We start from the raw sequence: 12764 nt of genomic DNA, 5'->3' as shown, positions 1-12764 counted from the left end.
ACATTTACACGTTCTACTGCCAACATTATGCTGTTTACACTAGCTGTTTGTTTGTACACAGACACTAGGTGACAGGCACTTGAAGGTGTGGAAATTTCATGTTTTAAACATTTACACATTCACTGCCATCATCATGCTGTTTACCAGCTGCTTGTATGTGTATGCAGACTCCAGGTCATAGGCGCTTGAAGGCATGGACATTTCATGATTTTAAAAAATACACGTTCACCGCCATCATCATTTTATTCGCTGGCTGTTTTGTGCAGACACCAGGTCACAGGCACTTGAAAGGCATGGACTTTTATGATTTAATCATTTACATGTTCACAACCATCATCATGCTGTTTACCAGCTCTTTGTAAGTGGATACAGACTCCATATCACAGGCACTTGAAGGCATGGACATTTCATGATTTAAACATTTAAATGTTCACTGCCATCATCATGCTGTTTACACTAACAGTTTGTAAGTGCATACAGACTCCTGGTCACAGGCGCTTGAAGGTGTGGACATATCATGATTTAAACATGTGCACCAACATAGTGATTCTGCATCTTATAACAGGCTACATCTTATGTATCATTAAAATCAGCTTTTTTCCAATTTAGAGGATGGAGGTTAAAATCAAAAAGCACCCTGTAGTCAGTATAATACAGCACACATTGTTCAGATGAAAAGGGAGGAAGAGAAGATCAATGACGACTCACCTGCAGTGGGGACAAGATATGAATGACTTTGCGCCCATGCCACATGTCAATGTCCAACACCACACAGTACTTGGTGCCGTTCTGAAATGAAGTCAGTGTGCTTTAATACACTGTGTGTGTGTGTGTGTCGGGAGGGGTGTGGGTGTCGGTGTGGGTGTGTGGGGTGGGAGGGTGCTTGCGTGCAAGCATGATTGAGTGTGTTTGTTTGTGTCGAATGGATGAAGAGAGGAAGAGGGGGGAACTGGGGATGAGTGCCTGAGAGAGAATGTGTGTGTGTGTGTGTGTGTGTGTGTGTGTGGTACAGTATTGTGAGTGTGTGTGCATGCATGCATGTGCTTGTGTGCGTGTGTGTGTGTGTGTGTGTGTTAGAGTGTGTATGTGTGTGTGTTAGCGTGTGTATGTGTGTGTGTGTGTGTGTGTGTGTGTGTGTGTGTGTGTGTGTGTGTTTTTGTGTGTGAATGTATGTGTGTGTGTGTGTGTGTGTGTGTGTTTTGTGTGTGCATGTATGTGCATGTGTACATGCACACACGTGCATAAATAAATGAATAAATGAACAAATAAATACAGGTAGCTAGACAGACAGACAGACAGATAGATAGATAGATAGATAGATAGATAGATAGATAGACAGATAAAGATACACATCCCCAATCACCTTTTTCTACACAATTCTCTGCCTCGGTGTGTTTGAAAATTGTTTATTTGTTTTTTCCAGATTTGTCAAAAAGGGTAACAGCCAATATCAGCCATACTGGTCCTCCACTTCGCTTCATTTTTCCATCTAAACTAATCATTCTTGTGAAAATAAATCAAACATTATCAACTGAATTCATTCTGGTTCTTACTGCATTCCACTTCTGCTATACTTCAGAATTATGATTCTTTGTCTGAAATGCAGAATTACACAAAATGGGTAGGCTTAGTTTCTTTCTGCCACACTGACACACTATTCTGAAACACCTGAACAGAAATTTATATCTTCCTTGTGAGCAATGCAGACATTAAGTTTCCCACATACAAACATATAACAAAATAGTATATATAAATGCAAATACACATAATCCCCATGCACACATAATTGTCTGTGGCTCACTGACATGTGTGCATGCACACAAACTTACTCATTACTGATAATTACAATGGGAAAATAGAACACATTCTAACATGGACACAGCTTTGATCAGGTCAAATAACACATACAAGGACTGTGAACTCAAAGCTACATATTCTAAAACATGTAATTCTGATCTACTCCACAATGCATATGTTACCATACTAACTCATTAAGTTTCATGCAAACATACACAAACACAGTAAACACACAGTAAACACACACACATACACACGCATATGCACACACATGCTTGCCTGCACACACACACATATGCACATATCTGGACAAAGGCTGCATAAGTCACACATTCATTCACACACACACACACACACAGACAGAGGAGAGAGAGAGAGAGAGAGAGAGAGAGGGGGGGGCACATTAATTTTGAGAGACTACCACCATGCAAGATCTAAAACAATTCTACAAACCACACACTTTCACCCACCCAAAGTAGCACAATATCAAAAGCGTAAAGTGCTTTGCTGCACATCTAATACTTCTCCATCAATGATAACACAGACACCCAGGGTCTAATAGCATGTACCCAGTCATGCAAACTACTAAATGTACATAAAATTTATCTAACAAAAAATGTTTTGATAAATTACCACACCGATTCTCTTCTATTGTGAGACTGAACCCAGAAAACATGTATCTGAAGAATGAAATGAAATAAAAATCACAGAGACTGGCTGTAATTTATTTCAATCTGTAATCAATATTTTGATTTTCAAACTGACACTGATCATGAAAACTAACCATTATTCAAGGCTAAAACAATGACGTGACCTTCAAAAGTTATGCCAAAGACAACACACACTGGTGTTAGGTAGACAGAGAAATCAGCTATAAAAGTTATCTCAGTAAAAATATACAAAATGTAAACCTAAATATCACAAACATCACCCCACTGAGAGCACAAATGAACTGACAACACTTAATACCCCAAATCAGCAAACAAACAAATATATATATATATATATATATATATATATATATATAATTATACACTTCACTGAGACAGTAAAATAAATCAACATAGATCCAAAACCTATTAAAGAAAAGAGAAAAAAAAAGGAATTCTCTCAGACACAGTACAAACTGACACCATCTGTAAACCCAAATCAACCACAAAACTTCACTCACAAGACAACACAGCTCTAATGGATGGACACCACGTAGAACCAAACTCGGGCACAGAGAGGGGGGCAAGACTGCTAGCATGCGGTCACAACATCGATACCATTTCTTCTCAGGCTCCATCAACACACTACAATGTTTTTTGTTTTCCATCCCTCCCCACCCCTGAGCTTTGCTCTGTGAGACAACATCCAACCTCCTCCCCCCCACTTACCTCAGCTTCATTGTTGGTCTCAGACTGAGCAACACAAGCAAGAGCAGGGAAATGTGAAGCAGGCTTACGACCCAAAGCAGTGTATATTATAAAACACCCCAAACATAACTGACATGAATGCTGAAAATGTGTTTGAATTTAGATTATGACATAAACGTGTGGTCAGTGAGGATCATGACCCAAATCGATGCACTATATAACACTCCAATCATTACTGACATGGGAGATGAGCATGTTTGATGTAAGATAACGATGTAAACTTCTTGTAAGGCATACAATCCACATCACTGTACCATAAAACAACCCAATCATTACTCACACGACTACAAATAATGTGTTTGATGTTAGAGACTAACATCAACTTCTCGTCAGTGGGGCTTACAATCCACATCAGTGTACTATTTAACACCAAAATCATTTCTGACAAGAATGCGGAACATGTGTTTGATGTCGGAGACTGAAATCATTAAAAGACAACATTTTGTTCACTTGTTACACAACAATAACAGTTTCCTATGTTTGATCTTTGTAGATCACATAAATCTGTAGGGCTGTCAATAGTTCGGTTGTTGTGTTGTGTTGTGTTGTGCTGTGTTGCGTTGTGTTGTGTTGTGTTGTATTGCACTGCATTCCATTGCATGGCATGGCACGGAACAGTATGGTATGGTATGGTATGGTACTGTATTGTATTACTGTAGTGTTTTGTATTACACTTTTTTCACATCATATTTCTCTGTGTGAAATTCAGACCGTTCTCCCCTGGGAGAGGCTCCGCTACAATGAGAGCACACCACCCACCCCCTTTTCCTCTGCCTGCAAGTGTATATGTTTCCCAGCCAAAGTCCTGCAAAATTCTGCCATTTCTTTTTTACGTGCACTAAGTACATGCTGCACATGGGACATCAGTCATCACGATGACTAACGTCCAGACCACCATTCAAGGTCTTGTGCTGGTGGAAAAAAATACTGGTGAGTGTGGGGATCTAACCATTGTCCTCAGATTATCTCGCTTCACCAACACTCCTACTGTATCTACATTTATTTACTGGTTTGTGAATTTGAAACAAAAAAAAGTTTCATTTTTGTGAATAAGATTTAATATTACCAAAAGATTTGTAGCACAATCAATCTTCAGAAAATGTCTTATGCAGATTTTTAAATGTGTAAATATGCTCCAAGTATGTTTTTTTTTTTTTCTTTTTTCTTAGTGGGTAGTGCTGTACGCACCTGATGGATGGAGAACAGGCATGGAAAGACAAGAAAGCTTGCTCGTCTCCTTTTGTGTATGACCTGTATTTTTTTTTTTTTTTTTGTTTTTTTTTTTTTTTTTTTTTTTAGTGCTTACAGTTGATTTCATCAAGATTTTGCACCTTATAAATACCATAATAATAATTATTATTATCTTTATTTATCTATCTATTATTTTTTTTTATTTTATTCATGTTATTTCATTTTAAAATCTATTTTATTCTATCTTATTTATTCTTTTTTTTCTTCTCAAGGCCTGACTAAGCGCGTTGGGTTACGCTGCTGGTCAGGCATCTGCTTGGCAGATGTGGTGTAGTGTATATGGATTTGACCGAACACAGTGACGCCTCCTTGAGCTACTGATACTGATACTGTGACCTGTGTCCATTATCCATCCAGTACATGAGTGCAGTACTATCCTTTATCTGAAGTTCTTTCTTTCTTGCCTGTGGTCAATGGGTTTTTTTTCACTGAAAAGCTAACAGTTCCTTTTGAGAACAAACCCCGTGTTTCACTGTGCACAAAATCAGACAATTCATACCCACTTGTCAGAGAAATAATCTCAACAAAAATGGGGAGTTTGTATTATAATACCTGTTACGTTAAATATATTTAAGAAGTCAAACCGATACAAACCAGGCCTATCTGTTTGCTCCTCTAGGCCAAAATTTTGCGGCAACTCAGTGGTAAGGCGTCTTGCTAATAGTCCGCCATCTGCTCGCCAATCAAACGTCATTTCTGGCTGGAGCTAATTCACAATTCCTACCATTTCTGAGAAAAAGTACATTCTCATCTTTCTCTGTCTTTTCCATCCTTTTAAGCATTAGAAATTTTCTTGCGTGTTAATTGTTTGATGCGGCTTTCTGGGACGTTTTCGTCTGATTTATATCAATTACGCTGTTTGCGTTAGTTCTTGATGACTAATTTGATGTTTTGTGTTGTGAAATTTGTCTCGCTCTTCTTTGTTCCTTTCCTCCCCTTCAAACACACACAAACTGATTAAGAACTGAGTTAAAAAGGAAACTGGTGTATATTGCAGTCCTACCTTGCTAGGGGTCAGAGGCAGGATGCGTCGACACGCCCGTTTGAACAGTATTGATGGCAGCTGTTCAAAGCCTTCCACCTGAAAGGCAAAAAAAAAACTTTAAAAAAAACAAAAACAAGAGAGGCAAGGCCTTCAAGACTCACTTGTGATACACTGAAAAAAAAAAAATCCAAGCTTTTTATGTATTGTGTATAATTTCAAAATGTAATATTTAAGATGAGAAAGATCAGTTTAAAGCAAATTAACTCCCCTAGCATTAATTACAGAGTAATTTCCCTTTTTTACTATCTGCACCAAAACGTTTACAAAATAAATAAAACTTCCATGCTTAGCCAAAGAAGTTCCTGTTTGAACAAAAAATGATAATAAAGACTGCTCTTGTTGTTGGGTCAGAATATCAGATCAAAGTGCCAAGTTTAGAGAATACAAAAAAATATAAATATAACAGTAAATGCAGTTTACATATAATTAGGCTTTATTTTATTTTTTTTTTTTTTGTGCCCATCCCAGAGATGCAATATTGTTTTAAACAAGATGACTGGAAAGAACTGAATTTTTCCTATTTTTATGCCTAATTTGGTGTCAACTGACAGATTATTTGCAGAGAAAATGTCAATGTTAAAGTTTACCACGGACACACAGACACACACACACAGACAATCGAACACTGGGTTAAAACATAGACTCACTTTGTTTACACAAGTGAATCAAAAAAAACGAATACACAAATTTATAACAAACAGCAAAATAAATAAATTAATAAATAAAAATAAGGAAGAAAAAAGTATGATTGTCATGCTAGAGCACCTTGTCAAAAAGAAACCACTGCATGCTGCTCACAGCACTCCAGCTATTTTCCAATATTCTATGCTCTTTGAATGGAAGGAAATACGGGATGGAATGAAAAAGTCACTCATGGGGATGAGTATGGTTTATGAATAATGATGACAACCTTTTCCCATAACGCTTCTTTTCCCTGTCAGTCTGCGATACATCAAGGCCTGATCAGCATGCTGGGCTCATGCAATGGTTAGGTAACTGCTCCCTTTTTTCATTCTTTTTTTGTCATTTATTTGCTTATTTATCATCATTGTTGTTTTGTTGTTTTTGTTTTTTTTAATTTAAATTTTTTTTTTATTATTATCATTTTTTTATTAATATTATTATTATTTTAATTATTTTATTTATTTATTTAAATATTTATTTATTTATTCTCAATATTATTATTATTATTATTACTATTTATTTATATATATTTTTTGTAATCATATTTTTATTATTTATTTATTTATTTTATTTTATTTTTTTCTCAAGGCCTGACAAAGCGCGTTGGGTTACGCTGCTGGTCAGGCATCTGCTTGGCAGATGTGGTGTAGCGTATATGGATTTGTCCGAACGCAGTGACACCTCCTTGAGGCTACTGAAACTGAAACTGTTAAGGCGGATGTGGTGTAGCGTATATGGATCAGTCCTCATGCTTTGACACCTCCTTGAAACTAGACACTGAACTCTGATCTGGGAAATTAACAAACAATGAGGACAGGAGATGAAATGATTAACAAATGGTAAAGAGTGGTAACTCTCTCCATTCACAAGGTACACAACTTCAAGTCAGTGGTGCTTACGCTACCAATTCAGCTAGCACACAGGTGAATAAAAGGTACATTGGAACAAACCCAGACACTTCCTCAAAAAAGAAGCACCTGGCCTGTCTTTATACCGATCATTTGACATGTGCACACAACAGCAAAGGCAGAAGAAATGTGCAAACACAAATTAGCTTTTATTCAAGACTGGTAAAGCCTCTTTAATCCTGAACAAGCCACACAGAACACATGGACAATACAGAACAAACACATGGTTGCCTCGGTGGTTTTTCAACTGGAAATGAACAAACAATGAGGCCAGGAGATGAAATGATTAACAAATAGTAAAGAATGGTAACTCTCTCCACTTTGATCTGTTTCAACACATGCACAGAGATGCCAACCCCTGTCAAGTGTTTGTAGGAACAATCAGGAAATTTGGTAGGAACATTTTGAATTTGGTTGGAACACTCGGACTCCAAGCCACATGAGCTAACATACATTTCATCTACAAGGCATTCAAACATTTGGGCCTACCTACAACACGGTGCAACTGCTATGATAAAGCTGATTGATCCACTCAATGCTGTTTCAATGTAAACACACAATTAGCTGAGCATCATCACGTGAGACCAAGATTAGTAGTGACTGCCCTGGCCTTGTGATTGATAAGTCCAGAGTGTCTGGATAATCATTGTTACAACAGGAATGCATGTGACCATGCAAAGTAGTCGAAAATGAACTCGTTGGAACAATTTTGATGTATGGTGTTGGAACAAACTGCTATCGAGCATAACACAACACAGCGAAATCGTAGCATCTCTTGGCATCTCTGCATGCATTATCCAGGTGCAAGTATTAAAAAAGAATATTTGATCATTCACAATCAATGTATTAAAAAAAAAAAAGACCATTCACAATCAATGTCCATAATATATCATCAACATATTGTATTTCTCTTTTTATCACAACATATTTCTGTGTGAAATTCGGGCTGCCCTCCCCAGGGAGAACGCATCGCTACACAACAGCACCCCCCCCCCCCCCCCACACACACACACACACCCTTTATTTTCCCTACATGCAGTTTTTGTACTTGTTTTTCCTTTCGAAGTGACTTTTTCTGTAGAATTTTGTTGCCATGGGTTCTTTTGCGTGCACTAAGTGCGTGCTGCACATGGGGCCTCAGTTTATCATCTCATCCAAATGACTAGCGTCCAGACCACCACTCAAGGTCTAGTGGAAGGGGAGAAAATATTGGCGGCTGAGCCATGATTCGAACCAGCGCGCTCTGATTCTCTCACTTCTTAGGCGGACGCGTTACCTCCAGGCCATCACTCCACATATCTACAGACCCCTCCACTCATCATTACAGGTATATATATATATACTTTTCACAATCAATGTCTATAATATATCATCAACATCTTTACGGACCCCTCCACTCATCAACACAAATACATACACCTATCTACCCAGGACCCTCAGTAACCACTCACCTGCAGCTTGAAGCGGTGAGCGTCCACCTGCTGGCCGGACAGGTAGTCGTCGTCGTCATCGAAGACAAAGGCACCTGCACTGATGAGGGTGTGGCCTGCCTCTCCCAGAACCCCCCTGATGAAGCCCATGTTGCTGGGAAGACTGGAAATGTGACCATGCCCCTCACTGATGGTGTCTGACTCAGCTCCATGTGATAGTAAGGCTTGCTAATGTTTTGGTCAGTTGTGACTACACCCCTCACTGATGTTGCTTGACTCAGCTTCATGTGAGTGGTAAGGCTTGCTAATGTTTTGGTCAGTTGTGACTACATGCCTCACTGATGTTGCTTGACTCAGCTCCATGTGAGTGGTAAGGTTTGCTAATGTTTAGGTCAGTTGTGACTACATGCCTCACTGATGTTGCTTGACTCAGCTCCATGTGAGTGGTAAGGTTTGCTAATGTTTTGGTCAGTTGTGACTACATGCCTCACTGATGTTGCTTGACTCAGCTTCATGTGATAGTAAGGCTTGCTAATGTTTTGGTCAGTTGTGACTACACGCCTCACTGATGTTGCTTGACTCAGCTTCATGTGATAGTAAGGCTTGCTAATGTTTTGGTCAGTTTTGTGACTACACCCGTCACTGATGTTGTCTGACTCAGCTCCATGCGATAGTAAGGCTTGCTGATGTTTTGGTCAGTTTTGTGACTACATCCCTCACTGATGTTGCTTGAATCAGCTCCATGTGATAGTAAGGCTTGCTAATGTTTTGGTCAGTTTCTATTTTGTCAGAGCTTTGTGACAGCTGAGTTTGTACTTAACACTTTAGGTCTGTGACACTTATAGATACATGTATGTGCACGTTCTTCTCCTTATCAATAATCATTACTGTCATTTACAGATACTTGTATGCACATCCCTCTTATCAATAATATTACTTATCATTATCATTATCCTTATACTACAACTATTACAAATACTAGTTCAATACTAGTTCAACAAAATTATCATTATCATCATTATCATGATTATTATTGTTATGATGATGAGGAGGTGGAGGATTATCATTAATATTGTCATTGTCACTGTTGTTGATGCTATAATCATTTTCATCACAACACACAAAATACAGAATTTCTCTCATCAATATCACTATTGTCATAATCATTCTTCTTATTGTTGTTGTTTGTTTGATATCGCTGTTTCTGCATCTGCTGTTCTTGTTGCTTCTGTTATTGTTGTCTATCCCTCCCTCCCTCCCTTCCTTCCTGCAGTTCCCTGGTACTCACTCTACTGGGGCTGTTGTCACGTCGGCGTCTGGCAGGACCTCGATGTCGTCATTGTAATCGGCAGGGTGCACAATGTTGTCTTCCCCTGCCCTGTACACCGTCACCGCCTTCAGGTGTTCCTCATGCACCTGGGTACACACAATCTTATCTGTTCTTTTTCTTTTCCCCCATCTTGAATCACATAACGTGAAGAGATGTTAACCCTATTCCTCCCAAGTAAATCTGCTTGGATTACTGCCCAAGAAAATCAGTTGTGACAGAAACGTTTCCGGTAACATGACTGGATCGTATGTTGCATCGATCAAACGTTTATGGTTATTTCCCTTTATCGGAAGGAAAAGGTCACTGGAAAGCGTTTTTATTTTTACAGTGGAACCAAAAGTAGACTGCAACTCATAAGAGCCTAGTGCTGCAGGCTACGTATAATAGTGTGATCAGTCACAAGAACTTCCTGCTGCAGGAGGTAATTTGTTAAAATGAAGAGCATAAACACACACTATAATCTATGGCTTGGTTTTCTTTGCTCATTATTTTTCTATATTGTTCTTTTCTTTTCTTTTCTTTTGTCCTTTTTTTTTTCCATTTTGGATGGGGAGGGTACATCCCATACTGCTTCATCCTAACTCTCATTTCTGGACACATCCAAGTTTTGTTCTTCACCATCAGCAGTTCACAGGGAGTTGTTTGTGTTAGGCTGCCGTAAAGCCACCTGTTGCAGGTGATCCTGTATTCTGCTGTACTGTGTCTACAGTTTAACATACTATGGACACTATCTAAACATACCATGGACACTATCTAAACATACCACTATCTAAAATTACTATGGACACTATGTAAACATACCATGGAATCTAAACATACCATGGACACTATCTAAACATACCACTATCTAAACACACTATGGACACTATCTAAACATACTATGGACACTATCTAAATATACGATGGACACTATTATACAATGGACACTATCTAAACATACTATGGACACTATCTAAATATACGATGGACACTATCTAAACATACTATGGACACTATCTAAACATACCACTATCTAAACACACTATGGACACTATCTAAACATACCATGGACACTATCTAAACATACTATGGACACTATCTCATAGTCCTCTGTCGATTGTGTTCAGTTAAAGAGGTGAGTGATCCAGAAAAAAAAAATACAGAAAATAAAAAAACAATGACCAGTTTTCCCTCCCAAATGACATGTCTAGACACAGCCAAAATACTGTAGAAGTTATATTTCCCTTTGCTTGCAGTTAACACATATCCAGGAACATGGAAACCATTCAAAGGAAACAAATTCCGACACCAGAGCATTGCTCAGAAGCCCTGGTTCAACAAGTTAAGCATAAAGAGAACATTTACTGAGGCTGGTATTTTTTAAAATTTTATTTCAAGTTATGGTGATCAGTGAGGGTTATAACAACAAAGTGAATGTAAAATTACATTATTAATTCAGTTAAAGAAACAAGTACAAATAACTTTCTTCACACACACACACACACACACACACACATACACACACACACATATACATGCAGCACATTTTTCACAACAAATAAATATAATTCTGATTCACACACACAAATAAAAGTGACAAAATAACCTTTAAGGAAAGCAGAAGAATGTTGACTGGCAAAAAAAAAAGAAGAAAAAAAAAGCAATCCAAAGAAGATCTTATGTTTACATTAAATATTTTCATACATTTCCATCTGATATTACTTGATATAATCAAAACAATCATGGTGCATATACACATAAGCTTCTGGTGTGTGTGTGTGTAAATGTGTGTGTATGTATGTGGTGTGTGTGTGTGTGTGTGTGTGTGTGAGAGAGAGAGAGAGAGATAGATGCATGTGTAAGTGATGTACCAGCATATACGCATGTGCAGAATTTAGTGTGCACGTGTGTAAGCAAGCATTCAAGTGTGCGCAACTGAAAGAGTAAAATGGAGACTGATGTGATGAAAGCCACATTTATTCACAGACAAATGATCAGGTGATAATGTATCAAAGCTACACACAACTGAAACATGCAGATGATACAGTGGAGTGATGGCCAAGAGGTAACGCGTCCGCCTAGGAAGCAAGAAAATGTGAGTGCGCTGGTTCGAATCACGGCTCAGCCGCCGATATTTTCTCCCCCTCCACTAGACCTTGAGTGGTGGTCTGGGCGCTAGTCATTCGGATGAGACAACAAACCGAGGTCCCGTGTGCAGCATGCACTCAGCCCACGTAAAAGAACCCACGGCAACAAAAGGGTTGTTCCTGGCAAAATTCTGTAGAAAAATCCACTTCAATAGGAAAAACAAACAAAACTGCACACAGGAAAATATACAAAACAAGAAAGGCAAGGCCTTCAAGAGTCACTTGTGATACACTTTAAAAAAAATCCAAGTTTTTATGTATTGAGTATAATGCATTTACTGTTATATTTATATTTTTTGTATTCTCTAAACTTGGCACTTTGATCTGATATTCGACCCAACAAAGGATCTGTCATTATTATCATTTTTTGTTCAAACAGGAACTTCTTTTGCTAAGCATGGAAGTTTTATTTATTGCAAACGTTTAGGTGAAGATAGCAGAACAAGGGAAATTACTCTGCTGGGGAACTTAGTTTGCTTTAAACTGATCTTTCTCATCTTAAACATTACATTTTGAAATTATACTCAATACATAAAAAGCTTGGATTTAAAAAAAAAAGTGCATCACAAGTGAGTCTTGAAGGCCTTGCCTCTCTTGTTTCAAAATGTAATGTTTAAGATGAGAAAGATCAGTTTAAAGCAAATTAACTCCACTAGCATTACAGAGTAATTTCCCCTTTTTACTATCTGAACCAAAAACGTTTGCAAAATGAATAAAAATTCCATGCTTAGCAAACAGAAGTTCCTGTTTGAACAAAAAATGATAATAATGACTG

At 38.1% G+C, this 12764-nt stretch overlaps 1 protein-coding gene across 1 annotated transcript in view; it reads right to left on the bottom strand.

The window, feature by feature from the left end:
* LOC143282785 (intermembrane lipid transfer protein VPS13A-like) overlaps positions 1-12764 on the bottom strand; it is a 210239-nt gene that overhangs the window by 61500 nt on the left and 135975 nt on the right. Inside the window, 5 exon segments of the mRNA XM_076588549.1 lie at positions 709-789; positions 3177-3200; positions 5470-5547; positions 8555-8696; positions 9822-9949. Of these exon segments, the coding sequence (XP_076444664.1) occupies positions 709-789; positions 3177-3200; positions 5470-5547; positions 8555-8696; positions 9822-9949 (453 nt within the window).

The sequence above is a fragment of the Babylonia areolata genome, chromosome 6 (genome assembly GCF_041734735.1).
Source record: "Babylonia areolata isolate BAREFJ2019XMU chromosome 6, ASM4173473v1, whole genome shotgun sequence".
Taxonomy (NCBI): domain Eukaryota; kingdom Metazoa; phylum Mollusca; class Gastropoda; order Neogastropoda; family Buccinidae; genus Babylonia; species Babylonia areolata.
Note: the sequence above shows the minus strand (reverse complement) of the source record. Positions and strands in the feature narration are given on the sequence as shown.